General features: G+C 53.6%; 1 protein-coding gene across 3 annotated transcripts in view; it reads left to right on the top strand.

Annotated features, from left to right (window-relative positions):
• The window catches only part of TTC7B (tetratricopeptide repeat domain 7B), a 246,743-nt gene that overhangs the window by 206,068 nt on the left and 20,623 nt on the right, over positions 1–20,052 (top strand). For all 3 annotated transcript variants that reach the window (XM_032878627.1, XM_032878626.1, XM_032878628.1), the window contains one exon: positions 9,233–9,435. In XM_032878627.1, coding sequence (XP_032734518.1) covers positions 9,233–9,435 — 203 coding nt within the window. The remainder of the gene's footprint in view (positions 1–9,232; positions 9,436–20,052) is intronic.

Below are 20,052 nucleotides of genomic sequence, written 5' to 3'. Positions count from 1 at the left end.
ACCTTGGATTTCCAGCCTATTGTATGAGCAGGTCCCTGGGCCACAGGTATGTCCATTTGAATAGCAAAGAGGTCATGAATTGGACATTAAGCCACCTGCTGCTCTGTGAGGGGGTGGGCCAATGGCCCAGCAGGGAGCCACAGATCCTGGAAGACAACAGGGCCCCTCCATTCCTGAGGGGTGAGACCCACTTCCTGGGCACACCCTTCCCACCCTCCTTGCCTCCCCTCCGATCCTGCACACCTCTGACTCCAGTGTCTTGGGCTTTTCGCCAGGACACCTGGTGGCTGACCAGCATGGGTTGTGTGTGTTTTGTTCCTTAGTTTGTTGGGGCCTATGTTTTGAATAAATAGTACCTGCAAATCGTAAACGACTGAAAAGGTACAAAGGATGAGAGTGAGAAGTCTCTATCCTTCCCCTGAGACTCAGCCACTGTTGCCCCCAGCAACCACTGCTAGTAGCAAGCGCCTGTGCGCTTTCCAGGGCTGTCACACACACTGGGACATCACTGCTTATCAGCGTACCTAACACTGACTCAGACTTTTTACCAGCCGCATAGAATAAATCCATTGTGTGAATTTACCATAATTTAACCAGTACTCCATTAATCGACAGTTAGATTATTTCTAATATTTTACAGACAATACATCAATAAGTATCCATCTATATATTGCGTATAAGATAAAAAGATAAAATTTAGATAAATTAGGTAAATTTAGATAAATTTCTAAAAATGGAATTGATGGATCAAAGGGTGTGTTCTTGTTAATTTTGATAAATTTTGTCACACTGGCTTCCACAGAATAGTACCAATCCACAGCCCAGCCAATAATGTGCGAATGACCATTTTCTTACATCCCTATCAGCACAGAGCATTCTCAGACTTCTAGATCTCTGCCAGTCCAATCGGTGAAAAGTGGTATTTCAGCTGTCTGTTCATGGCTTCTGCTCATTTATCTTCTTAGACACTGAGCTTTCCTTTTTCATTTGTAAGCATTTATTATGTGTCAAAGAAATGTGCCTCGTGTCTGTGATACAAGCTATAAATATTTTCTCCTGTTTTTATTTTGTTAGTGTTCATGTTTGTCTTTTTTCTTTCTTTCTTTCTTTTTTTTTTTTTTTTTTTTTTTTGCCCGTCTTTAGAAAATGCATTTATCCATCTTTTCTTTATGGCATCTGGGCTTTACATGACATATACCTATTTTTACGGTTTCCTTTCCTGAAATTCCAAGTATCTTCTGGGGCCGTTCTTATAAACACCGTCTTACAAAGAAGGTCAGAAGGGTTATCTCCACCACTTTGCAAAAGGGAAACCCAGGCCAGGTAGAAATAAGTGTCTCTGGGGTCTAACTGGGGTGGGATTCAGAGTCAGGGGAGCTGCCTTAGAGCATTTGAAGTTTACTGTACTGCAAAACCCATCTCCCTGGAAGCCATACCGCTTCCTTAGGATGGAACCTCATGGTTGGCCATCAGAGACTCAGACATTCGCTGATACTCCGGGCTGAACCAGAGCCTTTGCCAAGCCACGTAGCTTTTTGGTGCCCATCTTTTAATTTCCACATTGGGATGGCAGCTAAAAATGACTTTGCGGTAGGTGGTTAATTTCTGCTTGTTACGTACTAATAATTATAGCTTTCACTTTGGCACTCTCACAGTTGAAACCAACGGCTATTCTTAGATGTGCAAGATCAGATTTTCTGATTTCTACTGCGAATTTAAAGCCGCAATACTCTCTCTGTACTCTCTCGAATTCCCCAGCCCTGGCCTGGCCTGTCCGGTTCCCTCACCCCCCTCCCAGGCTCCTCCCAGTGGCTGCATCGGCAGGGTGGAGGGGGCATCCTGTGGCCAGGCCCCCGGGAGAGATGAGGCCTGTGCCCAGGCAGGTGGTGTGCGTGTCCCTGCACAGGGAGCCCCTGCAGGAGCAAACACACGGTTCCCCCCAGGGTCAGGCCTGCCTAATTCAGGGCCAGTCTAGATTAAGCAAACCCCACCCCCACCCCCACTCCCCCACCCCCGCTCCTGCCCTGGGGGGGCTGATTAATGATCTACACCTTTATCAAGCACCGCCCATATGTCAGACTTTATCCCAAGGACTTTGTGTGTCTTAATTTGTTTTGTCCCCATGAGGTATAAATACCTTATTCACCCCACTTGACAGATGAAGAAACTGATACACAGCTCTCAAGTCTCTTGCCTATTATTACCTGGCTAATAAGTGCAGGAGCCAGAACTCAGAGCCAGCCAGTATGGCCCTGGCACCCCAGCTGTGAGCCAGGGTGGGTACTCGGGCGGGCAGCACAGTGTCTTCAAGCATGTGTCTATGGGGCAGCGTCAGAGCAAGGCTCAGGAGTCAGTGGTCATGACGACAGTCCCTGCCTTGATGCAGCTTACAGACGTGAAACAAAACAATTAGAGAAGCACTTCATTCTCATGGTGCCAGGTGCCATAAAGGGGCAGCATGGTCCCCTGGGAGATCTGGTGGCAGAGGTTGTCCCTACACCCAGAGGCAAGGGAAGATCTGAGCATGGGGCTGGTGGGGGGAGCAGAGGCCTGAGCAGTGATCGGTGGTGGTCAGGCCAATGGTGGGGAGGCCTGCAGACCGGGCTAGAGAGTGTTGGAGAAATGCCAGGGCCCTTGGAAGCCATGCTAAGGTCTTTAAGTGAATCCTAAAAACATTGAAAAGCTACTGATGGACTTCCAATAGGAGAGTGAGAGGGTCAGAGACAGGCTTTGAAAAGACCACTTTGTCTAAACATGGAGAATGGAATGGAAGCAGCGAAAGTGGGAAGAGAAAGAGCAGAGTGTGGAGGCAGAGGGAAGTTGGCTCTGAGACGCACCGTGGAGCTGGAACCATAGGACTCCCCATGGGTGTGATGTTGGGGGCGTGGAGAAGAAGCTTGTGTTCGGGGCCTGAGTCACTGTCAGCCACTGGTGATGCCATTTTCTGCAATGGGAAGCTGGTGGGGAGGGACCGATGTGGTAGAGTCAGGGAGGAAGGGAAACCAGAGTTGTGTTTGAACTTGGAAGTGTCCAGTGCCCATGGACATGCGAGTGAGGGCCATAAGCAGGCAGCTGGAGAGTCCAGCCTCGTTTCAGATTTGGGCTGGAAACAGACACTGGGGAGTAAGAACGGAATGCGGGGGGGGTATGATGAGAAGGCCTGGGAGGAGAATGTCCACAGAGAAGGGAAAGGACCAGGACTAAGCCCCAAGCCACTCCCACATTTAAAATTTGGGCAGGAGGGGGGAAAGCCAAAGTGAGCGAAGAGGGGGTGGTCAGTCAGGCAGGAGGGAAACCGGGGTGGGGTGCGTGCTGTGGCAGCTAGAGGGGTTTCCTTCCCTTGTGTGCCGCACAGTCAGACTAGTGCAAATCCCCGTGTCACCTCGCTCTGGCAGGGTGAGCTGGGCGGGTCCTCCCGCCTCCGGGTGAGCCCTGGTTTGCTCCGGTGCAAAATGAGGGCGGTTGTGACAGCTACACCAGATAAGGCGAGCGGAGTGCTCAGTGGGTAGCAAGCACTTGGTAACTCTTAAAATCACTGTTATTGAGGAGGTTGTGGCTGGTAGGAAGTGCTGCTGGGAGGTCGAATGGGCGCAGACAAAAGCACCTGTTGGACGTGGCGTATGAGAGTTGTCGGTGGCCGTGACAGGTGAGGCTGGGGGGTGCGTGCTGGGGACAGAGCCCACCAGTGTGGCTACAGGGCGCCGGCAGGCGAGGAGGACGAGGCCAGGGTGCACGGTCCTCCCAGGAGAGACCCCTGTGCAGCAGAGGAGAGAAATGTGGAGTAGCTGGGGAGCAATGTGCTTGAGTTCAAGTTCGGGGGTTGCACTGGCTGACCCAGAAGCATATTGACGGCATCTGGGCCGATCACATCCACACTGAGCTCCTCCTCGTCCCGAAGAGAGAGAGGATACGTGAAGGTCTGAATCCCTGAGGAGAGCAGGCCAGTGCTGGGGTCCAGGGCACAGGCAGAGGGGTTGGCCTCAGTTACAGCAGAAGGGGAACAGAATGGATGGGCACAGAGGACAACAGAGGGCTTGTCAATGTGGCAGCAAGAAGAGGCTCAGGTCTGGTCTGCTGGCTTCTCTTTTCCCTTTGAATGAAGAGTCAAGGTCAGCCAAAGGGGCGGAGGGCTTCTGGGGAAGGATAGAAGCATCAGGAGACCAGCTGGGCCAGGGTCTAGACGGGGTCAAGTGTCTCCCCGAATGAGCTAGAGGGTGAGGAACTAGTCCATCACCCCGCCCAGCCTCTGGGGAAGGCGTCCCTGCAGACAGGTGGGCACCGCCACTTGGAAACTCAGAAATAAGTATCAGTCATGCCGCCAAGATCCTGTCAGAGGCGTTTGGCCAGACCTTCACTGAGGAAAGGACCTGGGCCGCACTCAGCACGGGCACGACAGGCCCGGCTTGGGACCCTGGCCAGAGAAGCTCAGGTTTGGACCAACACATGCAAACAAAATCCCTTCCAACCTTGCCCAAACAAGGGAAAAGTGAAGAACAGTCTGGGGAGAGCTGATACGGCTGCAGTCCCTTCCCAGAGACCTTTGTGACTTTGAAGGGTGAGGGCAGCTCACCCAGGCCCTTGTGCTGAATTTTATATGAGAGGGAATTCGTGAAAGCACAGACGGTGTGCTCTGGGAGGACCTGCTGCTTCGGGAAGGGACCCTGTGCTCCCCCTGGGAACTCCTCAGCGCCCCCATGGGCAGGGGCTAGCCCGGAGCCAAGCTGCTAAGGTTTGTTTTCCAAGCACAAGTCAGGGAAGCAGGGTTTGGGGTAAAGGAAATGGTTTTCAGGGCTCAGGGAGTCGGCCGGCCTCACTCCCTGCCTGCCTGCCTGCGGGCCTGGCCTGTGAGACTGGGGAGCACATGAGTCCTTCCCTTCCTCCTCTGCCAGACCTCAGGTGGCATGGAAGAGCCGACAGCACCCACGCGGGTACAGCCCTCAGGCTGCCTCCAGCATTTACTGCTGCTCCTTTGTATGAGCTTCAAAATAGGTGTCCCCTCTGGGTAGAATAACCCCCGGGGAGCAGGCTTCGCTAGCTGAAGGCACCTGTGTGAGAAGCCACTTTGCATCCCTCTGGGCAAACGCAGCCCTGCGCCAGGCACACAGCCTGGCCCCAGCAGCATCCAGACTCGATCTCAGCCCCGCTCGCTCTGCCCAGTACCTTTGCACAGTGCACAGTCCTGAGCCCAGGGCGGGCCTGTTGGAAGCCACCTCTCAATCTTGCCGCTGACAAGAAGCAGGTGCTTGACAAGTGTTAGAAGCATGAGTGAAAGGAAACTGGACCTGTGTGGGACCGTGGGTACAGCCCTCTTCCTCCCTAGCCGCACTCCAAATGATTCGACTGATGTCAGAAATCCCAGCACTAAGGTTTTATTTCTGGAGCCGAAGACTCTGTGCCCCAGGAAGACGTGATTTCCTCGTAAAGGGGGAGTGACTGTTCTAAGCCATCGTCTCAAAGGAGCCATGGTAAAATGAAAGGCGCCCCCAGATACACCCCCACCCCAAAGACCTGCGGGCTCTGCCAAGTGGTTTTCCCTCCCTGCACCTCGGTCTCCTCCCTGCCATCTGGAAGGCGGTGAGGCTCCACCAAGGGCTGTCCTCAGCGGTTTCCGCTGCCTCTGGGATCGGCTTCCACCGCCTCAGCCGATGCTTACCACCGTCCTGGAGAGCTGCGGGCCGACATCGGGCCCCCGCCGACGGGACAACAGGCCAAGGGACCTTCCCGCCTCGCCCGAGGCTGCACACACAGCCCAGGTACAGGAACCCAACCCTCTGTGTTCTCATGACGCTGGTTTACAAACGGGGAACCTGGAGCCCTGAGGTCCCCAGGGGTGCCCCAGAGGCCGGGACGGGGGACCAAATCAAGAGGGAGGCAAGCTGCCCCTCTTAAGATGCCTTTGGCAGGATAGGCTCCACTGCGGAAGACAGTTTGAGAATCATCACATCACGTGGTGCCGTGTCCTTCCATTCCAGCTTCAAACGGACACATTTGGGAACGGCCAGGCCATGCACCTGCCTCCCCCCACCCCCTGCCGTGAGGAGCATCGGCTTTATCAGTGGTGCAGGTCTCCTACAACTTCTGCACCACCGAAAACAAGTCCTTGGAGGCCTGGGTTCTTTCTCCCACCTGCATGATCATGACTCAGCTGAGTCTCTGTCTTCCAATCGATTCCTCAGGAAGGAAGCGAAAGCATCAGACTCCCTGAGACACGTAGTCCCACAGGGGACCCTCCCAGAATAGGGCTGATGGGTACATTGTTATGCTGGTGTTCAAGCCCCTGCCCCACTCCCCAGTCTTGTTATACAAATTCTAGAAGCATTCCGTCCCCACTTCCAAGTTGGTCCTTTCTGCATAGTGATTTGGATGGCAGAGGCCCAGTGGGTCACCCAACCCATCAGCTATAGGCCCTGAGGACCTTAGAAATGTCCGTGAGCCCACCCTCAAAATGGGAGCCAGTCGGGAGCCCAGTGCACAGTGGGAGGAACGTTCGTACAGCTGGAACACTCAGGTAGCCTAAAACCACGGCGGGCGTGCAGCCAGCTGGCCAGAGCGGAGAGGGCATGGCAGGACGGAAGCAGGCAGCCCTGTGGTAGCACCAGGAGTATGTTTATCTCCCAGGAGGGGCAGGCTTCTGCCAGGGACCAAACCGAAGGACAGATACGTGTCACCCCTGTTCCTGCACAGTCCCCATGTATCACAGGTGTGCAGTGAACACCTGGGGAGCCGGACCGCCACAGGACAGGAGGCAGGACTGAGCCAGCACTGCTGCCGTCAGGGCTCAGCTGGATTGGAGTGGCCCATTTCCATGTCTGGGGGACCCTGCGCCAGCCCATCATCTCCGTGCGAGGCTGGATCCCCTGTTGAGGGGGGTACCCACAGGTTGGAAGAACAGATGGGGGCGCAGGCCCGCGTCTAGCCTGAGGGGCTCTCTCCTAGCCTGAGGAGACTGCTGTTGGGGAACATGATCACCAGGAAAGAGAAGGGCCATCCAGGAGGGTTGAAGTCAAAAAGTCAGCAGCGTTAACACACCACAACTGTGTGATACACACCTGCCCTTTTCCAGCCTCAGAGCTCGAAGCTGGAGGTGGGGAGATAGAAGGGTTGCTGTCTGGGGGCGGACCCTGGACCCCCTCAGGAAATCACGTACGGGGCCTCAGCCATCAGAGAGCGCAGAGCCTGGGCTCCCCTCTGAGGGGAAATGTGGGTCAGAAGTGGCTGTCAGGGATGGCAGCGACGGAGCAGGCCTCCAGGGAGCTGGGGCGTCATGGCCCTACCGGAGGAGACAGGAGACCGAAATCGTGTGTGGAAACAGCACGGGTTCGCCAGGGCAGAACCTGGGGTGTTGGGGAGCGGGAGGGACACAGGTTCGTACGGCCAGTAGAACCAGCTACCACCAAGGGCTCCAAATGCCAGGCAAGAGGACCTGGATGGTACCTGGGGGCAGGGGAGCCTCTGTTCACAGGCCTCCAGCCAGGCTCTGCCTCCAGCTGGCCCTGAGACCCGGGACAAGCTGTTCAGCCCCCCTGCCCCTGTTTCCTCGTCTGTGTAATGGCCCTGTGCACCTGGGTACCATGGGATCCTGTGCAGGTGAGGGAGAAAGGCGCAAAGCATGTGTTTAATGAACATTAGCCGCTGTTACCGTTATCAGTCATTCCGCCATTCGTTCATTCCTTCAGCAGCTGCTTCCTGAGCTCTAACTGCCAGGGGCTCGTCTCATCCCTGGGAGCACAGCGGTGAGCGGCGCAAACACAGTCCCTATGCTCGTGTGGCTTACAGCTTGCCTTCTAGAGGGGGCCCATGCCGGCGCGAGACGCAACCCAGATCAGCCTGCTGGTTGGTGTCAGGGAGGACAAGAAAGCAAAGAACGGAGCAGGGTCGTGCTGAGTACGTAGGCTGGTCAGGCAAGGCTGAAGGACTCCAGGGGCGAACAGAAGCAGGGACCCACACGGAACAGGCGCTTTTCTGCAGGCGGGAGGACAAGCTCTGCCTCAGGAGGCTGACCCGCCAGTGGCTGTGAGGGACAGACGGTATGGCCAGCAGCAGGTGAGGGGCCCGAGGAGGCCCTGGGCTAGTCAAGGCACTTCCAGAGTGGCCTCCAGAAGACCGCAGATGAGGTGCACAAGGAAAATAGTGACACTTTTCTGTTCCTTTTGTATTGTGTTGTCCTTCCATTTCTGTTTTGGCCTGCATTGTATTACACATAAAATATTACTGCGCGTGGAACTTGGAGGTGGAGAGCCAGTGGTCCAGGCAGAAACCGATGAGCCAGGGGCTGTGCGGGACAGAGGAGAAGGGGTTGGGGGTCCTGGAGCTCAGCAGCCACCTGAGTAGACTCAGGGCAGTAGTCTTGACGGATACAGCCAAGGAAAGAGGAGAGGGGTCTGATGTCCTTGAAGATGCAGGCCCAGCACTGGGACCACAGGCCCTCGGGAGAAGAGGGCACCTTGAGCACACCCCAGAGCCGGGGAAGGTGACACTTGAACATCCCTCCTTTTTGGGAGGCAGGGGCTGCCTTGCAACTCAGGACTCCATGGGAGAGAGTCGAGGCCTGTGAGTAGAGGAAAGGTCATTTTCCTGCTTTTTGAAAAGTGACAGCTTGGTTTTCAAAGGGCTGTGTTGGTGTTACGGGGTTCCTAGTTTCCGGGGCATGGTACCTCTCCCTGGATGGAGGGCAGGATGTGATGGACCAACCATTTTCTCTCCTGCCTGTCAACATGGAAGCCACAGCCTGCTCCCCGTGTGCCCTTTCTGGCGTCAGGAGAACAGGCTAGGGGGTAGAGCTGGTGCCCTTGAAGGGCTGTGTGCCTCTGGCTTCCTTGTCCTTCTGTCATCCCAGCCCTTTCTTTATGGTTGTCAGAGATGAGGGCAGGTGCCCTAGATACCAAGGTGGGCCCTGAACGTGGGTGACCTTGGTGGGGTGGGGCGGGTCAGGCCGGAGAGGCCTGCCTCCCCTCCGGCAGATGGTGACACGTGTGCCCTCCAAGGCCCTACACCGGGAGTGACTGGAGTCCCTGTGTCACCGTGGGCGGAAAGGCCCGCCAGCCTGCAGCTGTCTCCACTCAGGCTGGGGGATTGGCTGGCTCTGGGCCCTGCATATCCCAGATGGGCCCCTGCCAGATTCCCAAGGGAGGGACACTGTAAATGCCCCCCACCCCCAGAATCACAGCCGTTTGCAGGGCCTCTGAAGGGCAGTGAACCAGGAAAGCATCTGCCTTCTGCTCTCTACCCACAGCTGAAGTCTACATTGGCATCGGGAAGCCTGCAGAAGCCACAGCCTGTACTCAGGAAGCTGCCAACCTCTTCCCGATGTCCCACAACGTCCTGTACATGCGCGGCCAGGTCGCAGAGCTCCGAGGAAACCTTGAGGAAGCCCGGCGGTGGTACGAAGAAGCCTTATCCATCAGTCCCACCCACGTGAGGAGCATGCAGCGACTGGTGAGTTCCCGGACCAGGCTGGGACCCCATTCCTGGATTGGGGCTCCCCTTGGAAATAGCAGGTAGCTCAGGACCCCTAAACCCTCATCCAGTTTTGAAGGCCCAGGCACTTAGCCTGCCAGGCTGTCCCGTTGCCTGGGGCCAGCAGTGGCATTCCCGGGTGGTTTATCCAGATGGATCCCGTGGGAGTTGGCCGTGCTCAGCCTTTGCCACTCCACCCAGTGGTCCTGTTCTGTGTAAGGGTCCGGTGGGAGTCGCTGGTCCCCTGGCCAATGCCCTTGTCACCTTGGTCTCTGTGCTGCTAGTGGCAGCCACCTTGTGGGATGTCCATACGCCAGAGGGACCCCAGCTTGTCTCTGACGCTGCCAGCTTATTTTGGCCTCTGCCTATCAGCAGAGGGAGAGGTGGACCCTCTTACGTTGGGAGGACCCAGGTAAGTCACCTAGTTCACACCCTGCATATGGGGGTGGTGGCTCCCCAGAAACGCACCTGCACCCCTCCCAGATGGCCAGGCCAGAAGCATGGGGCGGCCCTGCTGCTCTCCTCCCTGCCTCACCAGAGTCAGCTCTCCCTCCGCCTGGGTTTTGGTTAGGTGGGGGAGCAGACTGGTCCCCCTGCAGGGTTATTCTCATTAGGCTGACTGTGTTAGGCATGTATGTTGAGCACAGCTGCCCCACAAAGCTGGCAGTGTCCTCCTGTCTTCCTGTGAGAGTCTGAATTGAAACTCAAACGGTACCAAACTCTGGTTGCTGAGTTGCTGGTAGTTGCCTCTCTGTGCCTGCGTGCCCAGCTGGGGTTTGGGATCTGCGCTTCGTACTCAGTGGCAGGCTCGCTCTGATCTAATGAACCATGAGAAGGGGGAGCTGAGACTAAAGCCGAGGTGGGCTTCGTGTGCGCAGCCCTTGGGAGCATGGGGTCCATCGTCAGGGGTTAGCGTGTGATACAAAGAGCGAGCACTGGACAGGGAGTCTGTCTGGGGACAGACCCTGTGCCATCAGTCACTGGCTCTCTAACCTTGGGGAAAGACCCTGAGCTGTCTGCACTCAGTTTCCTTGCTGTAAAGTGAAAACAAGCAGCTAGATGGGCTGTGAGTCTCATCCAATGCCAGGAGGATACAGTTTGGGATCTAAGACATAAAGTTCTCGAAAGGATCCCAAAGCCTCCATTTTCCTGCCGTTCCTCATAGTCATAGGGGCAAAATGTACAAGGGGCTCAGCAGTTTCAAAAATAACTAAGTACTGGTATTCCATTTTAAAAATAAATCAGACCTTCTCATAATTATAGCTACTTGATTTCTTTCCACCTTCCCTTGAGGCGCGTATCTTGAAGCTCAGTACGGCTTTATAAATAATTTTACGTATTATCCAAACATTAGCCTGTTTGATTAAAAATATTACATGGCTTTTAATTTTTTGTCTCTCTATTGTAAGAGGGTTTTGTAAAGAGCTTTTCAGATCTCTGTGCCTTTGCTAGAGCATCACAGAAAAGGTATAATCAACGCTTGTACCCAGGCTTTTTATTGAAAAGAAGCAGCGTGTTTCTACCTCGGGGCCTATGAATTATTCAGACAAGTATTTCTTGTTCATCCCCAAGGGGAACACATGAGACAAAAGATCAAATAGGAAAATCGCATTGGGAAAGTTTTCTGTTTCACCTTTGGAGTTTTTTGAGACACCCGAGCTCCCCGGCAAATGGCGGGTGCTTTCCTTTGCAAAGGTGCACCCCCGGGCCAGGGTAGCCGGTGAGCCCGGCCCGGATGAGGCCGCACCTTGCCTGCTGGATCAGGGGCAACGGCTGAGCCCTGTCTGGCTCAGAGGCGTTCTTACCGGGAAAAAGCAGTCATCATAAACCCTGAAGACTTTCCTCGGTGCATCCTGATATATTCAGAAACTGTCCAGACTGGAGGCGGGTTGAGAGCAGCAGGCCTGCAAATTTCGAAGAGTTTCAATCTTTGGAGTCTAATACTGCCCAGTGACTGTGATTGGGATGGCCTCCAAAGGGCAGCTGGGATGGCCTCTTCTTGGTGACCTTGTAAATGGCACCCCCTGACCTGTGTTCCCCAGACTGCCCCTCGCATGGTGTCTGTGGAGGGGAGGCCCCCTGGCCCAGGCACATCACAGCCCTCTCTCTCCTGCCTCCATCCCCAGGCTGTGCAGGAAAGCTGTGTTTCTATGGCTTGGAGCCTAAGAAGGGAAGAAGGTGGCCTTTGCAATGTACTCTAGCAGCCAAGGATGAGGCTTTGGGCCAAACAAGGTGTGCAGTTCGAATCCCAACTCTGTCACTTGCTGGCTTTGGGACCATGGGCAAGTCACCCTCTTGGTGCCTCAGTATCCTCAGACTTAACTTATGAATGGGGATAAAATTATATAAATAAATATATATATATATATATATATATATAAAAAATGGGGATAAAATTACATATATATATATATATATATATATATATATATATAAATAAATAAAATGGGGATAAAAACCAGACACAAATTAAAGCACAGAACTAAAGTCTCTTATCAAGTCACAAAAGGTCCTACTTGCGGAAACCGGACCGAGGCACAGGGGTCAGCAGAGAGATCAGAAGTGTTCAGCAGGGAAGAGTCGGGGGCTCAAGACGTCTGTGGTGGAGGGGTGCGGACGGCAGAGTTAGAAGGAGTTTAAAGAACTTGAGCGCTGGAGACTTCCCGAGAACCAGCCAGGGGGGTTCCCAGGGAAGGAACCCGTGCAGGCCAGCTGTGGGTCGTAGAAAAAACCAGACAATGGAAAGTGTGTCTGCGCCAACCGTACTGCTGGGGGTGGGGGGGGTGGAGGGACTGTGGGAGGGAGCTGTTTTGGAGGAAGGAAGCCATGTCCACTGCAGGTGGGGCCCAGGAGGCACATGGCAACAGCAGAGAACTATAAATGTGGTCAGGAGCTCAGCTTGTTCCGTGATGAACAATGATTCATTAACTCCTAGGGTTGCTCGTGGTGGCATGCACCAGAGTGCCCGACCCAGCTTGGAGGAGAGGTACAATTTAAGCAGAAACACAAACATGTGAATATTGCCTGAAAAGGAGTAATGACTTGGAGGCAGATGGTATTCATTAAAGTTAATAGAAGGTCAGACTTGACAAAAGAAATGTAAATTACACCCCAGTGAAAACGAACACGTTTCTAATAGTTTTAGCCTTCATCTGTGTGTTTAAGTTCACATACAGAGAGAAGGGAGAGCAGAAATAATGTGTTTAATATTAATAATGAGTTAGCACAAGACAAGGGAGGCAAGAGCTGAGTGTGGGCAGATATTAAGGGACTGGTGAGGCGAAGGGATAAGGAATTACTCAGTAATGTTGTTGACAAGGGGAGGAATTCGGAGAGTGAGACTTTTTCCAGAGAATCTAAAAGCATATTTTCATATCATTTTTGCATAAGTACATACATTTACATACATTTGCATGCCATGTTTCATTCCCAGTACCCCAAATGAATTAATGAAACACAGAGCAAGATTTTCCACACCAGTTATCCTATAATCTGAAGTAAGGGGAGAGGCGGAAACAGTGCTGCCCAAGACCTGGGGGCAGAGGAATGGGCTTGCTGGACAGTGGTGCCCAGGCCCAGGACAGGCACAGAGACTCAGGGTAGCCAAGGACAGAATTATGAGACAGAGACAGGCTTTGCAAACAAAATGTTATCCACCTAACATCTGATAATGTCAGCCTGGGCTCTTGGGGGCAATGCACGAGATTAGAGGTCGAGAAAGGAGCAAGAACTTTCAGGAGAGGAAGGAGCATGACAGGGAACTAAGAAGTGGTATGGAGAGGAGCTGATAAAGCAAAGATGGAGAAATTAATTTATCCCAGACTGTATTAGCAGGAAACTCAGGTCTTCCTCCAGACCACTTGACAGGGTGAGAAAAAGTGTGGAGCAGAGGCCAGTGGTGGGGGTTTCCCAGGGCTTCCCAAAGAGAAGGGGGCAGAGCTCTGAAGAGGGCTGTCAGCTGGAGAGGGACTGGGTCCAGGGGAGCAGGGGAGGCGGTGGGCAACAGAGGCACTGCCGAGCCTGAGCCCGCCCCTCTGCAGAGGCCAGGAGGAGAGCTGATGGGTCACCCTGAGAGGTCAGCCATCCCCTAGAGCAAGTCTGGTACGACAGAGACACTCCAGAGCTACCTCTGGAGATGAGCTACCTCTGGAGTATCTCCAGAGATACTCCAGAGCTGTTGCTCAGAGCGGAGAAAATATAGACTAAAAGCAGTAAGGGGCCATCTTCTTGAATGTTGACATTCCCAAAACAAGGCCTAGAAAGGGACAGAAGGCAGCAGTCATTCAAAGGAGGGTAGCCAGAAGACGGGATGGTGGGAAGTTCCAGCACCTCCGCCGGACAAAGTCGTGGTGAAAGACCATTGATGGAGTTCCCCAGAGAGAGGGGAAGATGGCTGGGAAGAGGCGGTTGGAGATAATGGGTTAGGCCTGGCACTCTACCTAAGGAGTGTGGCTGAGGCCTGTCTTCTGTGGAAGGATCATAAGACGTGAAAAGCCCCTCGAGGTCACTCAGGCTGACTTCAGGTGTTCTCATACACAGGCTGTCTTCGAGGGTTTTCTCCATGGTCTTAGGTTTTCTGAAACATCAGAAATCTGGAGTGACATTAGAGACCTTAGGGGTGGTGTTGGACTTCTGTCCCAGGGCGCACGTTAGTGGGGAAGACTGGCAGAGTGGCCGAGCTGTTGGAAAAGTACATTTTATTTTATTTTTTTTTTAATTTTTTTAAAAGATTTTATTTATTTATTTGTCAGAGAGAGAGAGAGCACAAGCAGGCAGAGGCAGAGAGAGAAGCAGGCTCCCCGCTGAGCAAGGAGCCTGATGTGGGACTCGATTCCAGGATCCTGGGATCATGACCCGAGCTGAGGGCAGCAGCTTAACCAACTGAGCCACTCAGGCGTCCCGGAAAAGTACATTTTAGGACTAAGTGGCTGAGGCGCGTCACATGGATGGCAGGTCTGGAAGGAGGACAGCCAACGTGCCATGTCGTGGGACGTGTCTTGTGGACTCTTACCACGTTTTACGTTATCTTACCAGCTCTTAAGTTCAAGCCGGAAGTACTCATCACAACTAGGCTGGCTAACAACATGGCTCAGAAAAGAAGGTTCTCTGGAAGTTCAGAGGGGGCCAGAGTGCAAGCTCCCTTTAAGCTATCTTCAGGCTGAGGTGCTTGTTGACTGTGGGAAAAGACTTCATCCCACAATGCCTGATTAGCCAGCGGGATGGCAGGGAGGGTCTGAATCCAGAGAAAGAGGTGAGCTCTGGCTTGCTGCCGCCAGCTTGCACCGAGAAATGCTGGAAGAGCCTGGGCATTTTTCTCTTCGTGCATCTTTTTAAGTGTCTGTTTTGTGAACGTTGGGGGGACCTTGCTGGGGTCCCACATTTTACTAGTTAGAAGTATGTTTTGGGGTGTGTGCGTCTGTTGGAGGAGAGATGTAGCACGGAGGTGATGAACTTGTGGGGTTACCCGAGAGACGGACAGCCTGTGTCTGTGTATCTGTCTGATCCATTTGTTGGTCTGGCCAGGGGCTGCTGGGGTTGAGGGCGGCCCAGGGCTGACACACTGGGCAGGGTCTCATGTGGGCGTGGCTCCACTTGTCTCCGAACAAACCCCGTCTCGAAGAGCGGCCCTTGATCCCTTCGTTACTCTGGGCAAGACAACCAAGCAGATGAAACAGAATCCAGACACCCTGCCCCTTTCAAACGCTGATCTTTGGAAATGGATCCCTTTCATCCGAAGTATCCATTTTCTTCTTCTTCGCAGAATGATTGGCAGAAACAAAACCTTGCCATGGTCAAGTGAAAAGCCTCTTTCATCTATGAATTGCATTTTATTTGCTTCCTGGGTTTAAAAAAAATGCTTTTAAAATTAAGGAGAATGATATTTTTCTCTGAAGAAAGACTTGATGAAATATTTAGATGTCCTCCCTTCTCTACACATCTGTGGGCTGGTTGATAGAACCCCTTGAGTGCACAATACTTAATTTCTCTAATATCTTGACTCATGCGAACTGGGATTCACACTAACAGTGCAGGAGAGACAGTAGTGTGTTCTGTTGGGTGGCTAGGACTTTGCTCCTTCGTCTACCTTCTCGCCCTTCTTATAATGGGACACACTCCATTTGAGCCCCTTAGTAGCTCGAGGCCCATTCGAGAACCATTAATATTGGGCACAAATAGAACCTCTACAAAGAAATGTAAAACTTCACCTGCCAGATGAGTTTGTCCTCACAGCAGGCGCCAAGGTGGACAATTTCCTTTTCACCGCTGCTCTTGGTGACCCATCCCAGGCTACCCTGCAACTCAGCAGAACCAGGGCTGGGCGATGCTGAGAGTGGACGTTTCTGGAGTCCAGGAGTCTAGGCCTCGAGAGGTATCTCAGCACAGGGGTTACAAGTCTGGCGCTGGAGCCATCCCGTCTGGGTTCGAATCCCAGCTTCATCACGTGTAAATAGTACGGCCTGATGGAAGTTCCTTAATCTATCCGAACTTCCATTCTGTCAGCCATTCCCTCAGCCATTAAGCAGGGAGAACCCTAGTGCCCCCCATGGTGTTACTGTGTGGTTAAATGAGTTAACACAGGGGCACCTGTATGGCTCATGTCCGTGAAGCATCGCCTTCGGCTCAGGTCATGATCTCAGGGTCCAGTGTCAGGCTTCCTGCTTCCCTCTCTCCCTCTTATCTACTTGATAGTGGGCAGGGGGACATTTCCTTTCCAAAAGATCTGCCCCTGGGCCTGGCTTTCCTTCTGAACCAAATTTCAGCCGCTGGAGGAGCCAAAATAAGAATATATCATAGCGTGGCTGCCCAAAACCGTGTGCTTTTGCCTTTAAGTATTACTTTTTGTTTCTCTGGAGCCTGTAGCCCAGCTTACTAGGGTTGAAAGGAGTCGAAAGGGGGATGTGACGTGTCAGGCAGAGACGGGAAGCGTCTCTTCTGGCTGGGCTCAGGGGACCAGACCAGGGCTGCAGGCAGCCAGGCCCACCTCTGGCCTGGGGCGGGGAGGAGGGGCAGGGGGAGCAGGCCCTGGACCTGGACGGAGAGCATGGGCGGGCTCCATAGACTGGCCAAGCAGCAGAGCCTGCCATGGAGCCCGGCTCAAGTGTCACCCTCTGAGAAGCCTTCCTTGCCCTCTCCCCACCCACCCCTGCAGAGGGGCCCTCGACCCCTTCACTTCCCTCCCTTGAAGCCCCTGTTGAACCAACATCGAGCTCTTTCTTCATGGATCTGTCGCTCGTTGGGACAGGCTCCATGCCTGATGTGGCAAGTGTAGACCAAGGGTGGCGGGTAGATGAGGTGGGGCAGGGAGAGAGGAAGAACGTGTACAAGAGCCAGCTTGACCTTGACAGATGTCATTATTCCCCTTTTACAAACAAGCCCCCTGCCAAAGCAATGAGTGCTTTCCCCTGAATGGATTGTGAGCAAATATCATTGGAACATGTTATTTTTAAATAGTCGGGTTAACTCTGTGCAGATGCCTCTGGGTGATTGTTGGCTTGGCCTTGGCATACTCCCTTCCCACCACGGGTACAGGAAATGACGTTGGGGGGGACTGGAAGACACAGCACATGGTTTTGTACCAGACCATGGAGGCCAAGTCAGCTAATTAATGGAACCTTCCAGTACAGTGGAATCTGAGTGTATTACAGGCCAAATCTCAAAGGGGATGTGTTATGCAGTAAGGCAGGGCTCCTGGCAGGTGTGCCTGGCACAGCCGTGTCCCCAGGCTGACCGACAGCACCTACTCCACAGCCCAATATGACCGAAGGCCACAGGGGCAGCCCTGGGGCCCTGGTTAGGAGCAGTGGCCACCCCACTCAAGTTTAGACGCTCCATCGTGTTGCTCCCAAGCACATTCTTCTCTGCCAGCCCCTGCACCCCATCTGGGGATGGTGGGGGTCACCGTCCTTAGACCAGAGACTGCTGCAGAACGATGTGAGGCAGCCGTGCTGGAGTCTGCAGTGGTCTTCCCAGGCCTATGTGTGTGCCCTGCAGGTCTGCTCTCTGTCTCAGCTCTGCCGGAGGGGAGCACCCTCGGAGAAGCTGACCCATGATGACCCTGCCCAAGAGAGACCTAGTTTCAGACTAGGAACTAAAATGATAATTTATAAAGAATGGTGCCTTTCCTGGGCAGACCCCCTGCTTCCTCTCACCCGTCCTCATCCCCAGAGGAGCTCACCCTCTAAGCCAGATGCCAGGTTAGGTTCCTGGAGACAGACATCAGGGAGGCTGAAATGTCCATCCCCACACAGGCTAGGACAGAGGCAGTTAGGGTGACGTGGCAGGTGCCGAGGGATTGCGGCTGTACAGATCCAGGCAGTAGCCCCGGCTCCAACACAGAGAGCCCTTCCTGGGCCCCAGACGCTCCTACTGTCACTTCCCTCTTTAAACCAGAGGTCCCTGCCAATGTCCCATGGTTACAGATGAGCCAAGAAGGGGATAGCCTCTGCCCTTGGGAGTGCCAAGGAGGGCAGGGAGCTTGTCACCCTTGGCCTAGAGCCACCTGGTCCTTTCTCCCCAGTGTGCCTTACAAATATCATTAAATACCATTTTTTATGTGAGAAAAACAGATGCCCAAACCCCACTCGCTCTGTTCAGAAAAATTCTCTTGGGGAGTTTCTGGCAAGCTGCCCCCTTGGTCACCTCATCCCAAGGACACTCCCTCGTCCCTTGATGGTGACCCTGGACACATCCTTAGCCCTCCTTCTGCGGTTCCCGCTGTAGATTGTGAGCCTGGCGTCTTGTTCAGGGTGTGCCTTCTGATCTTGGTCCCAGGCTGAGGGAGCCTCTGCTTGTACCCCCACCCCCACCCAAAACACAGATTCAAGTAGCTTCTCTTGTTTCCACAGTGCCAAGACATGTCCCTGGCTTCCGCGCCCAGCTTTGTGGATGGGCTCCTCTGGGGACGGGGGAGGGGGCCAACCGCGTTGCTCTAACTGGGTTTGCACAGTGCCCACACTTGCTTTGGGATAGGATGGCCACAGTGGCAATAACAGGAGCCCACCAGAGCCAGGTCAGGGGTGTGAACCATGTGGAGAGGACATCTGAGGAAGGGGGAAGGATTGGAAATGATTTAGGGGAAGAACCAGGTAATTGAAAGGTGGGTTTTGTTTTTTGTTTTTGTTTTTGTTTTTAATGACTCAAGCTATGTCCTCACATTCTTTTGAAAATACATATTTTTAGCTTAGAGCATTTTCTGTTTATTGGGCCTATGTGTCATCCTTGGAGCAAAAGGAGTGTCCCCTGGGAACGTGGCACTCCTGCACCCACGGGACTGCTGTGTGGTTTACGGCCCTCGTTCTCCTACAAAGCTCTCCCGTGGCAAGCGGCATCGCGGTGCAGAGGTGCTCTGTGCAGACATTTCCTGCTTGGTGTTTGGATCCCTTCTACCCACTGCCGCATTTTCTCAGTGTTGGCAAGGGAGATCTGGCGTCGGGCCACCAGTGCTTTCATCGAGGGCTGAAATCACAGACCCAGAAGCAACACAAGCCCAGCGCGGACTCTGAACACGAGCCATGTCACCAGGCCTTCCTTTGCCGTGGCTTGCAGAAAAAATTAATTCTGTGTTTATTTCTCTTTTCTGTTTTGGAGTCTTAGATGACTAATTACAGCCAGTGCAGCTCAGTGTCTCATTAGTAATTATGATCTAAAATTATTTAAAATCTGACATACTCTCTCCAAACCATTTATTCTTAGAAATTCTGCCCCGTAATTCCGGTGTGATTTGACATTTCCCTTCCATCTCGCTCCTGCCTTGCACAGCTACTGCGCCCTGGCTTAGATCAGAGGATCTGATCCACATTTTCACTTGTCTGCGTTGTTCTGTGTTCCCAGCTAGCTGTCCCTAACACCCCTGCCTTATTTCCGGCCTCCTTGAATGTCAGCCCCTCCTTGGCACCCTCTTCCCCAGCACCGCCTGCCCCTGAAGTCAACAGGAGGGAGTGGCTGTCACCACGAGGCAGTGACATTTGGGCCCCCTGGGTTGGCTGTCCCCCACCTGGCTTCCGCATCCCATGGTGCTGGTTCCAGACTCCCCAACCGAGAACTCATGGGTTCTCAGGGACGTGTGTGCCCACATGTTGTCCAGACCTTCAGATTGAGCTTAAAAGCCTTCATCTCAAAGGTCTAGGGAGGACACGCTAGAAGCTTCTCAGGTACCGCTTCCAGCTTTTCTGCGTCAGTGTCAGGGGTGAGGGCCTAACGTGGCCGGGGAGTCTTTGGACCTGGCACTCACCAGAGAGCATTGCAGGATTCAGAAGTCCAACAAAATTCCCCAGTCTAAGCACCCGCTTGTGCAGATGGGGAAACTGAGGCCAAAGAGGGGACGGGACTTAGCAAGAGCACAGACCCACCTGGAATCCTGACGCCGGCACCCCCAAAGGCCTCATAGCCACTTTCTCTGCCTGCGAAGTGGGCCATAGCACCTGCCTTCTCGTTTTGGGGGTGGAGAAGAGATGACCCCCGGAGCTCCACTCATTGCTCTGGGGGCATGAGGGTGTCAGAGGACTCCATTCTGTCTTGGGGTCACACAGCATCCCCTGAGCTTGTGTCCTCTCTCTTTGCTCCCAACTGGAGTCCAGACTTGGTCTCCCCACTTGC

The sequence above is a fragment of the Lontra canadensis genome, unplaced genomic scaffold (assembly GCF_010015895.1).
Source record: "Lontra canadensis isolate GAN:19392208 unplaced genomic scaffold, GSC_riverotter_1.0 scaffold64, whole genome shotgun sequence".
NCBI classification, from domain to species: domain Eukaryota; kingdom Metazoa; phylum Chordata; class Mammalia; order Carnivora; family Mustelidae; genus Lontra; species Lontra canadensis.
The sequence above is the reverse complement of the archived record's forward strand: the minus strand, read 5'-3'. Positions and strand labels throughout refer to the sequence as shown.